The sequence below is a fragment of the Mustela nigripes genome, chromosome 11, assembly GCF_022355385.1.
Source record: "Mustela nigripes isolate SB6536 chromosome 11, MUSNIG.SB6536, whole genome shotgun sequence".
Taxonomy (NCBI): Eukaryota; Metazoa; Chordata; class Mammalia; order Carnivora; family Mustelidae; genus Mustela; species Mustela nigripes.
The window spans coordinates 7,420,398-7,437,417 of NC_081567.1; the positions used below are offsets into that span (position 1 = coordinate 7,420,398).

The 17,020-nt window shown below is 57.3% G+C and overlaps 1 protein-coding gene across 3 annotated transcripts; it reads left to right on the forward strand.

Moving 5' to 3' along the window:
* The first annotated feature begins 7,580 nt into the window (after window positions 1-7,580).
* On the forward strand, window positions 7,581-16,758 carry SLC12A9 (solute carrier family 12 member 9). 3 transcript variants are annotated; one of them, XM_059414580.1, is made up of 14 exons: window positions 7,581-7,728; window positions 8,456-8,656; window positions 8,888-9,022; window positions 9,468-9,599; window positions 9,961-10,269; window positions 10,849-10,956; window positions 11,083-11,194; window positions 11,765-11,922; window positions 12,054-12,136; window positions 12,343-12,467; window positions 12,611-12,803; window positions 12,975-13,149; window positions 13,361-13,507; window positions 15,456-16,758. In XM_059414580.1, exons 2-14 carry the CDS (start codon window positions 8,476-8,478, stop codon window positions 16,346-16,348), a joined length of 2,751 nt encoding a protein of 916 aa, XP_059270563.1. In that variant the 5' UTR covers window positions 7,581-7,728; window positions 8,456-8,475; the 3' UTR covers window positions 16,349-16,758. The 3 variants fall into 3 exon arrangements, with proteins under 3 accessions (XP_059270563.1, XP_059270564.1, XP_059270565.1); XM_059414581.1 differs by having other exon boundaries at window positions 7,581-7,724; XM_059414582.1 differs by lacking the exon at window positions 9,961-10,269.
* The last annotated feature ends 262 nt before the right edge of the window (window positions 16,759-17,020 follow it).

A 17,020-nucleotide genomic window follows, 5' to 3' on the forward strand; every position in this document is an offset into this window, starting at 1 on the left:
ACATAGGGAGGGAGTGAGAATCCTCAAGCAAAACTCCCTGTCCGGTGGCCCGTCCAGTGCACTCAGCCAGTCATCAGCCGGCCGGCTGACTTCACTGTGGCACTCAGGATACAGCCAGGCCTTTCAGCCTCACCCCCGAGGACCTGTAGGACACTGCACGCCCTTTTCCTCCTCTCACCCAGGCCAGCCAAAGGGCATTTCCTTTCCTTGGCTTTGGCCCCTTTCTCTTGTGTAGCCCCTCACTTGAAAGCGGGGTGATTTACGTGCCCTAGAACTTTGCCCACCCAGCCCCAAATCTTGGGCTGAAAACAGAAGAGACGGAATTGCGGGGGACCGAAACAGCTAGGACTGGGAGCAAGCTTAATAGGGAGGTGGGAAGGGAACCAGCAGCGCTCACAGCAGAAGCCAAGGCTACCAGAGGGCAAGGAGAGAAGGGAGAGTGAGGGGTTGAAGACAGAGCTAAAGGGGAGGCGGTGGTGGAGTGGGAGTAGGGGAGAAGAGGTATCGGTGGCTCATTGTCCCAGCAGGGGGAAGTCTTTTGTTTCCTTTCTTCCCTTGGCAGCGTGACAGGATATGAGGCCAAGCCCCCCCCCCCCCTGCCAGCATCCCCCCCCCCCCAACTGGATGTGGCCCTTCCCTGACCATTGTGTCCCTGCCCTGGGGGCAGGGGCCTTGGCTCTAGGAGGGAACGGAAGCACTATTCGTGGCTGGGGTCTAGACTACCAGGGTCCAGAAGGGACCAGAAGACCCCGCGGGGGTGGTTCATGGAGTTGAAGCAGAAAAAGCTTTGTGCCTCAGGAGGAGCAGGAAGCGGAGCCTGGGTGGGGCCAGCTCAGAGGGTAGCAGGTCGGGCCAGGGGGAGGTAGGCTGGGCCCCAGAGGAGATGACGCAGGGCTTCAGGCTTTTCCCAGCCCCCACTACTCCAGCCTATGGGCCTGGGAGCTCACCTGAACTCGTGTCCCCCCACCCCCTCCATTCCCAAAAGTTGACATCAACCCCACCAGCTTAGATGGGATCTGGCAGAGCCCAGCAAACTAGATGTCCTGCCTGGGGCCTCCACATCCACTCGGCTGGAATCCTTCCCTCCGTGGAATCCAGGAGTCTGGCCTCCCACTCTGGTCCTCCAGGAATCCTGGAATTTCATCCCTCCCCTCCGCTCCCTCCTGGACCATTTTGCTCCATCAGCTGTTCCTGCAGGAAGGGCGCCCAGCTCAGCCTCGCCTCTCTTCCCGAGCCTTTTGTTTGCTGGGTCTGCAGGAAATTGCAGGGGCGGTGGCCAAGGGCTCATCTGCCCCAGGGGCCTGGGGGAGGGGGTCCGGATTCACCAGACTTAATCCTGGGGAGCTCACGGCAGGGGTGGGGAGGGCGGATCCCCCGGGAATTCTCATTTCAGGCCAGAAATCGGGAGTGGGGCACCTGCGGGCTGGATTGGACGTCCTTGTGCCCAAGGGGCAGTTCGGATGTGTTCGGGGGGGGGGTGCCCAGAACTGGAGGCTGGACTGACACTTTGAGGTCATTTCACAGGTTGACCCAGGAGGCAGCATCAGGGGACAAAACCCCGTATCCTGAATCCCAGAACCTCGTCCTACACGCCTCGGATGCCGGGGATCGCAAGCGGCGGTGAAGCAGCAGGCAGGTCACATCAAACGACTCTGAGGATGAGCTAATTCCTTTCTCCATAAAAAAAAAATGGTGGGGAGGAGGACCCGCACGTAGCCCCAGAATTCGCGCCTTCCCAGCACGCAACCGCAGACCCAGGCGAGGCGCAGACGCTCTAGCGGGCAGGCGCCCTCTCGTTGGTTGCCCTCTCTCTCTGAGGCCACCCTGGGCGCAGCCATCTTCCCTTCCCAGCAGGAGGGTCGGGGGTGGGGGTGGGGTGGGGGGGGCCGCTGCAGTCACGTGAGGAGCACCCCCCGCCCCACCCCGCCCCCGCCCGTGCCAGGGTCTGTATTGCGGTTGCGAAGCTTATGGCAGAAATTCCTGTTTCGTGGAGTTTAACTTTCCATTGCGACTAGGTAGTCAGGGAACCAGACAAGTGCACGACATAGGTGGTGGTAGTGCTATGGAGAAAAAAGAATAGGGAAGGGGCGTGGGGTGGAGGCTGTGGTTCAATTTAAATGGGACTGGTGGAGGAGATGTCACTAAGAAGTCGGTACCTGCGCCCAGAAGACAAAGGAAGCTCAAGGCTTCTGGGCCATAGCGCGTTCTTGGAGGCTGGGGCAAGGAAATGGGGAGAGGTGAGGGTGCTTTGCCTATTGGGTAGGACTTGGGGAGGTGGGTGGGTTGAGTGGCCATGTGACACAGAGAGCACCCTGGGTCACTTCTGAGCACAGGGGACCTTGTTAACATTGAACTCAGGCAACAGGCGTATTGTAGTGGGACCGTAGATGAGGAATCATGAGGTAAGTGTGGTTATCCTAATCATGAAGGCTTTTGGCTTTTACAGTGGGGAAAATGGGAAACTGTTGGAGAGTTTTAAAAAGACAAGGATCATGAACTGATTCTTGCTTTAATAGCATCATTTTTTTTTTTTTAATTTATTTGACAGAGATCACTAGAAGGCAGAGAGGCAGACAGAGAGAATGAGAGGGAAGCAGGCTCCCCGCTGAGCAGAGAGCCCGATGCGGGGCTCGGTCCCAGGACCCTGGGATCATGACCGGAGCCGAAGGCAGCAGCTTAACCCACTGAGCCACCCAGGTGCCCCAATAGCATCATTTTTATTAAAAAAAGATTTCATCTTAGGGGCGCCTGGGTGGCTCAGTCGTTAGGTGTCTGCCTCCGGCTCAGGTCATGATGCCAGGGTCCTAGGGCCGAGCCCTGCATCCGGCTCCCTTCTCCTTGGGAAGCTTGCTTCTCCCTCTCCCACTCTGCCTGCTTGTGTTCCCTCTCTCCTTGTGTCTGTCAAATAAATAAGTAAAAATCTTAAATAAATAAATAATTATTTCATTTTATTACTTATTTTTTGGAGAGGGAGAAGTGGGGAGGGGCAGAGAGAACCCCAAGCAGGCTCCATACCACTGTGGAGCCCCGATGCGGGGTTGATCCCCAATCCAGAGATCATGACCTGAGCTGAAATCAAGAGTTGATTGCTTGACCAACTGAGCCACGTAGGTGCTCAAAGGGTTTTTTTTTTTTTAAGATTTTTATTTATTTGACAGACAGATCACAAGTAGGCAGAGAGAGGAGGAGGAGGCAGGCTCCCTGCCGAGCAGAGAGCCTGATGTGAGGCTCCATCCCAGGACCCTGGGATCATGACCTGAGCCAAAGGCAGAGGCTTTAACCACTGAGCCACCCAGGTGCCCCCCAAAGGTTTTATTTTTAAGTAATGTCGCACCTAACTTGGGGCTCAAACTTACAACCCTGAGATCACGAGTCACATGCTCTACAGACTGAGCCAGACAGGAACCCCTTAATAGCATCCTTCTAACTACTCTGTTGAGAAAAGACTCACAGATGACAGGGGCAAAATAGAAGCAGGAAACCAGTTAGGGGGCTGTTGCCGTAATGCAGGTAAGACATGATGGTGGCTTGGACTAAGGTGATAAGATGTGTTTGGATACCGGTTATATTTTAAAAGTAGGGGCAAAAGGAATTGCTAATTGGTTTGGATGTGGATGTGAGAGAAGATAGTATCAAGCATAACTCCAAGGTTTTTTATCTAAGGGAATGGAAAGGTGGGAAGACCACAGAAGTAGTAGGTTGTGGGAGTAAGTTTAGGCATTTGATTTTGGGCATACCAAGCTTGAGCTGCCTATTTGAAGTCCAAGCAGAGTTGTTCATATATTGTTGGACATACAGTGTGGAGCTCAGATCTGCGCTGGAGGTACCCCCTTGGGGCACCATTATAGAGATGGCGTTTAAGACCATGAGTTTGGGGGCACTTGGGTGGCTCAGTGGGTTAAAGCCTCTGCCTTCAGCTCGGGTCATGCGAGCCCTGCATCGGGCTCTGTGCTCTGCAGGGAGCCTGCTTCCTCCTCTCTCTCTGTCTGCCTCTCTGCCTACTTGTGATCTTTGTCTGTCAAAATAAATAAATAAAAATCTTTAAAAAAAAAAAAAAGACCATGAGATTGGAAGAGATCACCGAGGGAATGGGTGTAAATGGTGAAAAGAAATCTGAGGACTGAGCTCTCCGTCTTCCTTGGAGCCTCCAGTCCACAGTGGCATCTTGGCTGTTTCTCCAACATCTAGGGAGTGTTTCAGAGTTAAGATGAAAGATGAGGAAGCAAAAGAAAATGAGCAGGAGGAAATCCATGACTGTGGTCTAGAAGACACGTGAGGAAAGTGGTGGAGAAGGTAGGAATCAAGCAGAGGCATACCTCGAGGTATTACAGGTTTGGTTCCGGACCACCACAATGAAGTGAATATTGCAATGATTCCTGTCAAGTCAATTTTTGGTTCCCAGTGCACATAATAGTCATGTGTATGTTCTACTGTAGTCTGTTAAGTCTATAATACCATTTTGTCTAAAAACCGTGTGCATCTCTTCACCAAAAAATACTTTATTGTTTAAAAATGCTGGGGGGCTTAGCTGGTTAAGCATCTGACTTCAGCTCAGGTCATGATTTTGGGGTCCTGGGATCGAGCCCCGCTCAGCTGGGAATCTGTTCTCCCTCTTCTCCCCTCCCCCCGACTTGTAGTCTTTCTCGCTCACTCTCTCAAATAAATAAATGAAATCTTAAAAAAGTTTTGCTAGAAAGAACTACAAAGAGGGGCGCCTGGGTGGCTCAGTGGGTTAAAGCCTCTGCCTTCGGCTCAGGTCATGATTCTAGGGTCCTGGGATTGAGCCCCGCATCGGGCTCTCTGCTCAGCGGGGAGCCTGCTTCCCCTTCTCTCTCTGCCTGCCTCTCTGCCTATTTGTGATCTCTCTCTCTGTGTCAAATAAATAAATAAAATCTTTAAGAAAAAAAAAATAAATGAAATCTTAAAAAAGTTTTGCTAGAAAGAACTACAAAGAGGGGTGCCTGGGTGGCTCAGTCGGTTAAGCATCCAACTCTTGATTTCAGCTCAGGTTATGATCTCAGGATTGTGAGATCGAGCCCAGCAGCTCCACATGGAGCCCACATAAAGCCAGAGTAAGATTCATTCTCTCTCTCTCTCTCTCTCTCCCCTTCCCTCCCCCCCACTCCTGCTTGTACACATGCCCATGCTCTTTCTCAAAAACAAAGAAGTGAAGCAGTAGTATAGTGTATTCAAAAGATCTTTTGTTTTTCTTTTTAAGATAAGTGGGGGGAAAAAGCATATTTATATACTAATGGAAATGACGAGCCAAAAAGAAAAGAAGATGATGAAATGGGAAGTAGTGGCAGGTTGACCTTAGCCGGGAGCATGGTCAGTTCAGCCCTAATATGGGGAAGGCACCGCAAAGCATGGTGGGAGAATAGGAGCTTTTAGTCTCCTCTGTTGGCGTCTCTTTTCTCACTGAATTGGGAAGTGAGATAGTGAGCTGAGAGTAAGAACAGTGCAGGAAGCAGAAAGGATTGAACAGAGGGGTAAGGATTTAGGTCATCAAGGTACAGGAGAGTGAACAGACCAGAGAAATCTTGTTGGAATGCTGGGCAGTATTAAGGCCCACTTGAGGTTCATGGTCATGAATTTGAGAGGAGCTCCCATAGTTGGGTGTTCCTTTAGCCATATTCAGCTGCTCTGGGCAGGCTCAGGGTAGACCAGGAGTTGCACCTAGCAGGGCTGTGGTTTTGCCAGGAGGTTAATAAAGAGAGAGAGGGACAAAGGAGTGCTTTTCACTGACCATGAACTTTAAGCTGGGTAGGATGGGAAGTGAGTGGAGGGCAAGATCTATGGACTGGACTCCGGTGAGGTGGAGGGTTGTTGGGGTCAAGGCACCTTTCCTTGACCAAACTTCAGTTGGGCTTCTCTGAGCCCTCTTTGGACTTGGCCTTGACCTTGGCCCTCATCCTTGCTGGGCCTGCTTAGCCCAGATTAGGCAGAATCTTCTTGCCCTTGATATCTGATCACCCTGGCCTGCCTTCAGCAAGAGTCCCAAGTCTGTTTAGTTAGAATCCCCCTAGTCTTGGTGTTTCCTCCTAGAAATTACCCGTCACCAACTCCCTCATTCTGCCTGTTAGCTATAAATCCCCAGCTGCCTTGGCTGTATTTGGAGAGGAACCCCATCTCTCTCCCCTATTGTGATAGTTTTAACACCAATCACAAAAGTCCTGAATAAAGTCTTCCTTACCATTTTAACCAGTGTCAGATTAATTTTTTCCTTGGTGGGCATACCAGAGAAGGGGAACAGAAGGGGCTGCGGTTATTTTCCAGCAAGGATAAAGTCTGGGCATAACCACTGGCTACTGCGGAGGGTGAGAACTGCACCGATCCGTGTCGATCTGTGCAGTTCAAGCAACTGCCACACCAGGGTGTTGGAAATCTCATCAGTATGGATATTGAAATCATCAAAAACTGTGACAGGATGGTGTGGGAAAGAGCCACGAACCAAACTCCGTCGTGGGCAGCCTTGATGACTTCTGAAAATGCCACAGTTCAGCTGTTCATGAGACCTCTCCCTGACAATGCCACATTTGGGCTGCTTTGAGCCCGTTCCTCTCCTAGGGGAATGTGTGCAGATAATTGACAGCCAAAGACTATGGCAGTAACAGCGGTGTTCATTTCCTGAGGCTCAAGTGACAGCGTAGCCACAAAGGACTATATCAAGATTAGAAACTGATTACGGAAGCTCTCCCAGCTTGTTTCTTAACGAAGCATCTACCTTACAGAGTGCTGATGCATTATATGATCTATGCAGATAACTTACTGTACCTTTAGGCACTGTTTTCAGGTGCCGGTTGGTTCATTGAACCCTCCTGTAGCAACCTTATGCAGGGTTCTGGTTAATCCCCATTTTACAGATGAGAAAACGTTGCCAGGTTGTGCTAATGTTGATGGTACCCGTGCAGAGTGAGGAGGCGGGGTGGGGAGGAGGCGGAAATCCCATCTCCCGGAGGTTCACAAGTCCTGTCATCTCTGCTGGAGGGGACAACACCGCAAAGGCCGGTAGGAAAGCAGCAGGAGGACGTTGTGGACAGACGGTGGCCTGTGCAGCCGGGGCTCACCGGGATCAGCGGCCGATGGCTCCCTCCGATGGCTGACGCGGAGAGCGCAGCCGGTGGGATGTACCGGCCGTGAGGGGCGGGCCTCCGCGGGGGTGAGGGCCGAGGCCGGTACCCCAGAGACATTCCCGGGATTCGAGAAGCTGAACGAATGGGACTCCGGAAGGCGCCGAGCGACGTGGCCCTGCGTTCCCGGCGACGCACCTGGGCCAGGTGTCACGGCCCCGCCCACCTGCAGTTACCTTCCGCGGTCACTGCACGCCCCTTTCAGTGGTGGCTCCTCTGGGCGCCTCCGTGAGCTCGGATTGGGGTCCGCCCGTAAAAGCGGGCGCTTGTTTGCTTAGGGGCGGATGGGCGCCTTTGGAGCCGTGGCCTACACCATGCCCTCAGGGACGACCTAGAGCAGCATCCCGGGCGCACGTGGAGTGGGAGCCGGGGCCGCGCGGGTCCCAGGAGCCCGAAAGGGGCGGGGCTTCCTGGGCGCGCCCACGGGGCGGGGCTGAGCCCGGGGACCAATGGGGCGCGTGGGCTGGGGGGGCGGGCTCCCGGCCTGGCATCCCGGTAGCCGCAGCTGGCTTTTCCGGCACCCGCGCCCCCTCGGCCGGTAGCAGACCCCCCTCCGGCTGTCGGGGATCGCCCCCGGCCGGCTGCGTCCTCCGGGTGGGTGAGTGAGCGCCCTGCCGCACCCGGGCTGTGGGAATGCGCCTGGCCGGAGACAAGCGGATCTCGGCCCCCTCCAACCCGCCCGGGGAGAAAGTGGGCAGGAACCGGTGGGGGGAGGAGGACCCACCTTGTGTTGCTGGCCTGCGTCTTTGTTTTGGTAGTCGAGGGGTGTGTTTGGGTTGGTCGAGATTGGAAGGCGCCTTGTGTGGGTGGGAGGAATCTGGGGAGGCTGGGGGAAAGGAGCTGGTCTGATACGGGTTGGGAGGGAGGATTGATGGAGGGCGGGGCTTTGGAAGATTCGGAAATTCTTGTAGCCACGGATGAGGTGAGTGCTTGGGAGAGTTGGGAGGGGGACAGCTCAGGACATCGGGGGAGGGGGTGAGGAGGGCTTCCTGCCCGGAACTCACTTCCCTTTTTGGGGGATTTATTTCCTCTTGCACTGCTAGTTGAAAAGGGAGAGTACCTTTGCCTCTTCCCAGAGCCATTGCCATCCTTAGTCTCAGGGATATGGGGGCGGGGGTCCCCAGGAGCTGGGAGGGGACTTGGTACCCAAATGCTAAGGGTGCAGCGTCTGCCATTGTCCCTGGAAGTGGCAAAGACCAGTCTGCCCCTCAGGAACTCTCTGAGTTGCTGGTGAGTTTTTGCAGTCTTCCCTTTTGGGGAAGTTTCCAGGTGTTTTTGAGGGGCTCTGTGGAGCTGCTTTCCATTAAGCAAACTGTCTTTTGCAGGCCTCATAACGCACTCTGGCATGGCCAGCGAGAACTCTCCTCTGCTGGCCTACCGGCTCCTGGGAGATGAGGGGGTTGCCTTCTCTGCCAATGGGGCCGGGGGTCCTGGAGGGGCATCTGCCCGGAAGCTCTCCACCTTCCTTGGTGTGGTGGTGCCCACGGTCCTGTCCATGTTCAGTATAGTTGTTTTTTTGAGGATTGGTGAGTGGGGTGGTGGGGCTTCCTCAGGGGTGCAGTGGGGTGGGGGAGGGGTGAGACTGGGGTGAGGTGGGGGAAGGGTCCTGGGAGAAGCGGGTGGATGAAGGGCTTGGGGAGAGGGCTTCCTGTGGCCTTGTGTTCAGCTCTGCCCCAGCAGGTGACTGATGCTGAGGACCAGTGTGGTGTGGGAGTACATGAGCCACCCTCTGACCTGCTTTGCCACTCCCAACCCAGGGTTCGTGGTGGGCCATGCTGGGCTGCTACAGGCTTTGGCCATGCTCCTGGTCGCCTACTTCATCCTGGCGCTCACCGTCCTCTCTGTCTGTGCCATCGCCACCAACGGAGCTGTGCGGGGGGGCGGCGCCTACTGTATCCTCAAACATTGGTGGACTGGGGTCTGGGCTTTTCTGCCTGGTAGGGCAGAGGTGGGGCTGGGGCCAGGCAGGAGGGAGGCAGGTTCTAATTGAACGTTCAGCAGGCAAGCCCATATGGGAAAGGTGACCAACATGGCTTGACATGTATGTCAGTGCTGGTCTCCTGTCCGCCAGGTGCTTCTCAGCTGTCATCTTGGTTCTCCCAACAGTCTCGTCAATTGGATCGTTCATTTTACGAATGAGGAACTGGGAGCTCAAGAGTATTAGTGACTTGTGTAAAGCCACGTGGCTTGGGAGTGGCTGTGCCAGGCCAGCTTGACACTGGGGATGGTTCTGGTGTGTGCAGGGAGACAAGGCTGCAGAGTGCTTTGTGCCCCGACCCATTCTCCTGCTCCGTTTCACTCTCGTTTCCCTTAACGCTCACCTCCTTACACATTTAGTCATGATCAGCCGGACCCTGGGGCCTGAGGTTGGGGGCAGCATCGGCCTCATGTTCTACCTGGCTAACGTCTGTGGCTGTGCCGTCTCCCTGCTGGGGCTGGTGGAGGCCGTGCTCGATGTCTTCGGGGCTGGTCTGTGCTCCAGGCGGCTCTGCGGGTTTGCGGGGTTGGGGATTCTGGGGGCGACGTGCTCCGTTAGCTTGGCTTTCTTGAGCACCTCCTGTGTTTCCCGCCTTCTGGGGTCATCTGAGAGATGGTCCTGGCCCACAGGCAGCTTACCCTCTAGTTGGGGAAGCCCAGACTCACACCCCTAGCAAGATAGCTGCTCCCCAGCAGGGAGGGGTAGGATACTAGAGGACAGTTGAGTAGGGGAATGAGAAAGATAGCCTTTGAGGACAGTGGAGGCAAAGAGGGGATTTGTTCCTGCTCTGATTCATGGTTGGGATCCCTCCTAGGGGTCTGGTCCTCTAACTCTCTTTCTTCTTCTTTGTAGACTCCACGAAGCCCAGTGGGCTTCAGGTCTTGCCCCAGGGCTATGGCTGGAGCCTGCTCTATGGTTCCCTGCTGCTGGGCCTTGTGGGTGGGGTCTGTACCCTGGGGGCGGGTCTCTATGCCCGCGCCTCCTTTCTCACATTCCTGCTGGTGTCTGGATCCTTGGCCTCGGTGCTGGTCAGCTTTGTGGCTGTGGGGCCCAGGAGCATCCCCCTGACCCCTCGGCCCGGCCCCAATGGCTCCTCCCTGCCGCCCCAGGTCGGCCACTTCACTGGCTTCAACAGCAGCACCCTGAAGGCCAACTTGGGTGGTGAGCTGGGCACAGGGGTGACAGGGTTCTCCGGGCAAGGGGTAAGCCCGTGTGGGAGCCGGGCTTTTGGAATCCCTGGGAAAGAACAGACAAAGGAGAGAATCAGGGGGCGGAGGTCAGATCTCTGAACAGTGCAGGTCATTTAAGATCTGGCTCGCATGTCTGGCCCAGTGGGGCCCCAGCATGACCACGAGACAGTTCCTGCCTTAGAGGAACTTTATTTGGTTGGAGAGAGAAAATGGACATTCAGGAAACAATTACATCGCACAGTAAGACCGAGAATGATGCAAGTGGATGAGAGTCAGGCGAGGTTGGGATTTTGGGTAGGAGCCAGAGGGAAGGTGTCTCAGGAAGGAGCAAGGGTGAAGGCCTGGAGGGAGGAAGGAGAATGGGGTTGGGGGGAGGAGGTGAGGGGCCCGCTGAGCCTGGGCCTGTGGTGGGTCAGGGCTGGGGTCTTGGGGTGGGTGGTGGGGGAGGCACAGGGATTGCGGGCATGTGGGGAGAGGTTGGCAGGGCCAAAATGCCTGGATCCCTGTGAGGGGTACAGACGCTGTCTCCTCCCTTGGAACCATCCCTTAGCTGGCTACGCCAAGGACTACACCACGGGGGCCATGATGACCTTCGCCAGCGTCTTTGCTGTCCTTTTTAATGGCTGCACGGGCATCATGGCCGGAGCCAACATGTCAGGTGGGGGAGCCTCTGCCCCTTGCCCCCTGTGGGCAGCCACCCTGGGCCCCTGTGGGAGTGCTGAGGGCTCCGGGATGTAGGGCATGGGGAGGGCTGACCTCTGTCTTTCTCCTCCTCTTCCTCCAGGGGAGCTGAAGGACCCCAGCCGGGCCATTCCTCTGGGCACCATTGTCGCTGTCGCCTACACCTTCTTCATCTACACTCTGCTTTTCTTCCTCTCCGGCTTCACCTGTGACAGGTGCCTGGGGAGGGGGCCAGCCTGGCCTTTGAGGGGGTGGAGCGGGGTGGTGGCACAAGGCTGCCACACTTGGATCACCCAGGACAGCACAGGCTGGGGGGCAGGTACCCCCCATTGTCAGGGTGTAGGGAAAACCAAGACTGTTCCTCCCACCGAGAGAGAGAAGGCTCTGCTGCCGCCACGGATAGGGGGGACAGCTAGCTAAATGCCGGTTGCCAGCCTATAGCCTGATTTGCTGTGTCCCTGGGACTCCTGTGGTGCTTGGTTTGGGGGTGGGGGATGGCTTTCTAATCAATTTGTATTTCCATAAATATTTGGGTTCTTGTACAGATACTGTTAGGAATGTCTACCACGTGAGGAAACCCGAAGCAACCCAGATGATAACCGGAGAATGCCCTGTCTTTCCCCTCCTTCCCCTCCGGGTACACATGATGCATTACAATGGGCTTTGAGTTTGGGGCTGGGAATGCCAGCTCCTCACCTCCTGCAGAGTCAGAGCGCTCCTCTCCCCATGGCCCTGGGATGGGGGCCCCTGCGTGATCTGCCTTCTCCTTTCCCTCCCCCACCCAGGACCCTGCTGCAGGAGGACTACGGGTTCTTTCGTGCCATCAGCCTGTGGCCCCCACTGGTGCTGGTCGGTATCTACGCCACGTCGCTCTCAGCCTCCATGAGCTCGCTCATCGGGGCCTCCCGCATCCTCCACGCTCTGGCTCAGGATGACCTCTTTGGTGCGCCGTCCCCTGCTCCTTGCCTGGTTCTGTGTCTCCACTCCCCGCCCCGACCCCGCCACCCCACCACAGTCTTTCTCAGTTGCCACTTGGCCCAGGCTGATGTGTCTGTTGCATTTCTGGTTGCACAGGAGTGATCTTGGCGCCGGCCAAGGTTGTGTCCCGAACGGGGAACCCCTGGGGGGCTGTGCTCTATTCTTGGGGCCTAGTGCAGGTAAGTCTTCCTTTCAAGCTGTCCCTCCCCTTCCCCTAAGGCCCTCCTGGTTCTGCTTCCAGGAGGGGCTTGGGCTTGGGCTGGAAGAGGGATCGACAGAGGCAGGACGGGTTGGCCTTTAGCCCGGTGGGGTGGGGTGGAGGGCCGGGGTGGGGGGTGGGGGGGGCGGTCATGCACGACCGCCCAGCCTCTGGGTCCTTGTCTAGCTGGTGCTCTTGGCTGGGAAGCTGAATACACTGGCTGCTGTGGTCACTGTCTTCTACTTGGTGGCCTACGCTGCAGTGGATCTGTCCTGCCTGAGCTTGGAGTGGGCCTCGGCCCCCAACTTCCGGTGAGATTCCCGGGTGCCCAGAGTCGAAGAGGGAAGGGTGGGGGGGCTCAGTCCGGGGCGGGGGTGGGGGGTGCTGAGGTTGGCGATGGAGTGCAGCGGCAGGCCCCGAGCACCCTCTCTCTCTCTCTCTCCCCCGCCCCCAGCCCCACCTTCAGCCTGTTCTCCTGGCACACCTGCTTGCTGGGCGTGGCCTCCTGCCTGCTCATGATGTTCCTCATCAGCCCCGGGGCCGCCGGAGGCTCCCTGCTTCTCATGGGGCTGCTTTCTGCCCTGCTCACAGCTCGGGGCGGCCCCAGCAGCTGGGGCTACGTCAGCCAGGCCTTGCTTTTCCACCAGGTTGATGGGGGCTCAGGGGAGGGCGGGGAGGGGAGGAGGCGGTCTGGGAAGCGCCCCCCACCAAGTAAGCCCCCTTTGGCCGTGGCTGGAGTCGGGGTTCCTGTCCGAGAGGTGGTCAGTGGGGGCTGCCCGTTGGAGCCCTGCCTCTCTGCACCTTACCCCCGGCCCCAGGTGCGGAAGTACCTGCTCCGGCTGGACGTCCGGAAGGATCACGTGAAGTTCTGGCGGCCCCAGCTGCTGCTCCTGGTGGGGAACCCCCGGGGCGCCCTGCCTCTGCTGCGGCTGGCCAACCAGCTCAAGAAGGGGGGCCTCTATGTCCTGGGCCACGTCACCCTGGGAGACCTTGGTGAGTTGCCCGCCTCGTTCCCTCCCCAGCTTCCTTCTCCCTCTTGCCTCTTTGTGTTTTTTGGGTCCAGAGGCCTCATGCTTCTTCTCTGATGATGCTTCCAACCAGCCAGAGCCCTGCCAAGACCTTTCTCTTTGGCCCATTTGGTATTTGGATTCCTGGAGAAAAGTACGTGGGTTTGGCCCACATCTGCCTCCTCCCTTCTCTGCAGACTGCCTGCCCTCTGACCCTGTGCAGCCCCAGTACGGGGCATGGCTGAGCCTGGTGGACAGAGCCCAAGTGAAGGCCTTTGTGGACCTCACCCTCTCGCCCTCCGTGCGCCAGGGGGCTCAGCATCTGCTTCGGATCTCTGGCCTTGGTGAGCTACTCCTCCCTGGGTCCCCTCGACACCCCCTCTGCGGCCTCTTTCAATCTCTGCTACCGTCCGCCAGAGAGTAAACCACAAACTGCAAACTCTGAAAAGAACTCAGGGTCTAGTGCAGATAAGACACAGTGCTCAAGTTTAAAGATAACGGAGGACACGAAAGTCCCAAGGAAATGCTTAAGGACTGAAGATGAGTGCCACTGACCGTGTTTTGTTTGTTTTTTTCTTTGACCCCCAACATTAGGGCACAGGCTCTGAAGACCATGTTGTGTGTCTGGGGACAATGGGAGAATGATTTGAGGCTGGGGGGGCTGCTCAAATCTAGGGCAGATGGTTTCTAGCCATCTGATTTCAAGACCGCTATGCACTGATGTGGCTGGGGACAAGATGGTATCTCAGCTGGGGCTTGGAAGGGGCGGAGGAGGAAGGGGTGGTGTGACATTGGCCTCCAGAGACCGCAGAGGATGCAGAGGGTGTGTGGGGCTGACGCGTTCTGAGCGCGTGGAAGATTCCCCCCGGCTTTGCTACCCTGCCTTGGTGCCGAGGCCTCCAGCCTTGCATCCTGGCTTCTTGCAGACCCGGGCTGAGCTGCCACCTCCTTTCTCAATGCCAGGCGGGTGTCAGTCCCTTCCCTGAGTGCGTACGCACTCCCTTCTCCATTGAGCTCTGGCTAAGGTTCAAGTGTTGGACAATATCCTGTTCAGGGTAAATCAGAGCTCTGGGCAATGCTCAGGAAGGGGTGACAGGTTCCACTTGCAAGATCGGCTGGAGTTCACGCCAGCACAGGTGCTTCTGGGCTGTTGTCAAGCGTTATTAGAGAGCCTGGTGTCCCCTCAGCCCCACCCTTTGTGGGGGGGAAACCGTGCCGGGAGATCATTGCTTTCTACCACATGGATGCTGTGGAAAACGATTCAAATGAAGGGAAAGAATTAACTCTGAACGGGAAAAACTCCTCCTGGAGTGCAGACCTGGATTTATGGGTGGATTTTCAGCAACCTGGTTCACAAGAAATAAGCCTTAGACAAGATCTGAGAGTCTTTCTGTAAATTCAGCCCCGTTAAAGTGGGCGGTGGTGGTGGGGGGGAGGGGTATCCAGTTTCGCTATGGTTCTTCAAAAATTTAAAAACCAGGACACACACACACACACACACACACTCAACTCACACACACACAGGTCAGAGGCTCAGAGATTAGGCTCTGGTGCTGGGTACCTTGTGATCACCTGCGGACCCCAGAGATCAGTCAGGAGATCTCCTGACTGTGAGCCTTGGGGCAAGTGACTTCACTTCTCTGTGCCTCGGGTTGCTTATCTGTGAAAGGGGTGAGTAAGGAGTCCCTACTTCATAGTGTTGCTTTAAAGCACGAGTGGAGTTAAAACACAAAGTGTTTTTAGCAGGACTAGCTCTGAGTAAGTGTGCAGAGGGTACCTGTTTCTTCCCCGGAGAGCAGGTGGGGCCTCGCCATCATGAGTGGTCGGTAGATCAGGCCAGTTCCCTTCCTCCCCCAGCAGAGGCTGGGGTGCTGTCTCCCTGGGGACCGAGGCCACGACCTTGACTGTTGCCTACTCAGGGGCTCTGCTCGGGCCCCATGAAGTCAGACCCTCCTCTCCCATCACGAGCTTGGAGCGGAGGCATCCAAACTGCCATGGACCGGAAGTGCTCATTAGTTCAGAAGAATCGCTCCTGAGGCGAACTTCGATTTACGTGGGGGGGAGAGATGAGTCATGCAGATGCAACAAATAAACTCATGCAAAAGCATTTGGGAAAACGAAAAGTCATTATGCAAACGTGCATAATGTCGTGGGGAAAGCCTGAGTGCAGAGCCAACGCCATACCTGATGGCTGACGTGTGTCGCTGACGGGTGCGTGTTAGCGTGGGGTGAACTCAGCCGCGAGTGTGACTCCTATCCGTTCCCTCCCAACCTCCCCCTCTCTCCCCTCAGGTGGCATGAAGCCCAACACGTTGGTCCTGGGTTTCTACGATGATGCTGCACCCCAGGACCACTTCCTGACCGACCCGGCTTTCTCTGAGGCTGCTGATGGCACCCTGGAGGGCGGGTCCCCAGCCCTGAGCACCCTGTTTCCTCCACCCCGGGCTCCCGGGAGCCCCCGGGCTCTGAGTCCCCAGGACTACGTGGCCACGGTGGCAGACGCCCTCAAGATGAACAAGAATGTGGTCCTGGCCCGGGCCTGCGGGGCGCTGCCCCCCGAGCGGCTGAGCCGGGGGTCGGGGGGCACCTCGCCGCCGCATCACGTGGACGTGTGGCCCCTCAACCTGCTGCGGCCCCGGGGGGGGCCAGGCTACGTGGACGTGTGTGGCCTTTTCTTGCTGCAGATGGCGACCATCTTGGGCATGGTGCCTGCTTGGCATAGCGCCCGACTCCGGATCTTCTTGTGCCTGGGGCCCCGAGAGGCCCCCGGGGCGGCGGAGGGGCGGCTCCGGGCACTGCTGAGCCAGCTGAGGATCAGGGCCGAAGTGCAGGAGGTGGTGTGGGGTGAGGGGGCTGGGTCTGGGGAGCCTGAGGAGGAGGAGGAGGAGGGGGATTTTGTGAACGGCAGGCGGGGGGACGCCGAGGCAGAGGCCCTGGCTTGCAGTGCCAACGCCCTGGTTCGGGCCCAGCAGGGGCGCAGCCGGGGAGGAGGGCCCGGGGGCCCCGAGGGTGGGGATGGCGAGGGTGGGCCTGCCACGGCCCTCACTTTCCTGTACCTGCCTCGGCCGCCGGCCGATCCTGCCCGCTACCCTCGCTACCTGGCGCTGCTGGAGACTCTGACCCGAGATCTGGGCCCCACGCTGCTCATTCATGGCGTCACCCCCGTCACTTGCACTGATCTCTGACGCCCGGGGCCTGAAGCAGAGGGTGCCCGGCTCTAGGGACCCACTTTGATTCGTGGATGTGGAAGGGAAGGGCCGCAGCCTCCCGCCCGTTCCACATGCGGGGCGTGGAGCCCGGTGGAAGGACTAGGGGATCCTGGGCTGGGCATCCTTCTGTCCCTGGGAGAGGGGCTCTCGTGCACTAATGCAGGCAGCTGTCCCGTCCCCACCACGCTGGGGGTGGAAGCCAGCAGCCCTCCCCACTGGCCTCCCTTCCTTCACCGGTGCCTTGATGGAGGCTGGGTCTCTGCTTTGACTCTTGGCTACCTCAGTCTCCCCTAGCCCAACAGACTCGCAGACCCCTTGAGGTTGTGATGTTTTTGTTCTGTTTTATTTTTCTAACCGCTGATCGTGAATAAAAGACCAAAACACTACAGGCTGGCGGAGCACTGCTGTGGGTGGGGGGGGCGGCGAAGGTGGGGCGGAGAGAGGGAGAAATCTATATGGGGGAGTGTGGGAAAGAGCCGCACTGGAGCGTCCCAGCGGCGAGGTGGCCTTGTGCAGGACTTGGGGCGCCAGTCTGGGGGGGACGGGTGGAAACGGAGGCGGCCGTGGAAGGCCCTCCCTGCTCGGCAGGAGGGGGCAGACTGGGGGAGGGACGGCGGTTTAGGGCCTAGGGGCCACGTGACCCTCCCC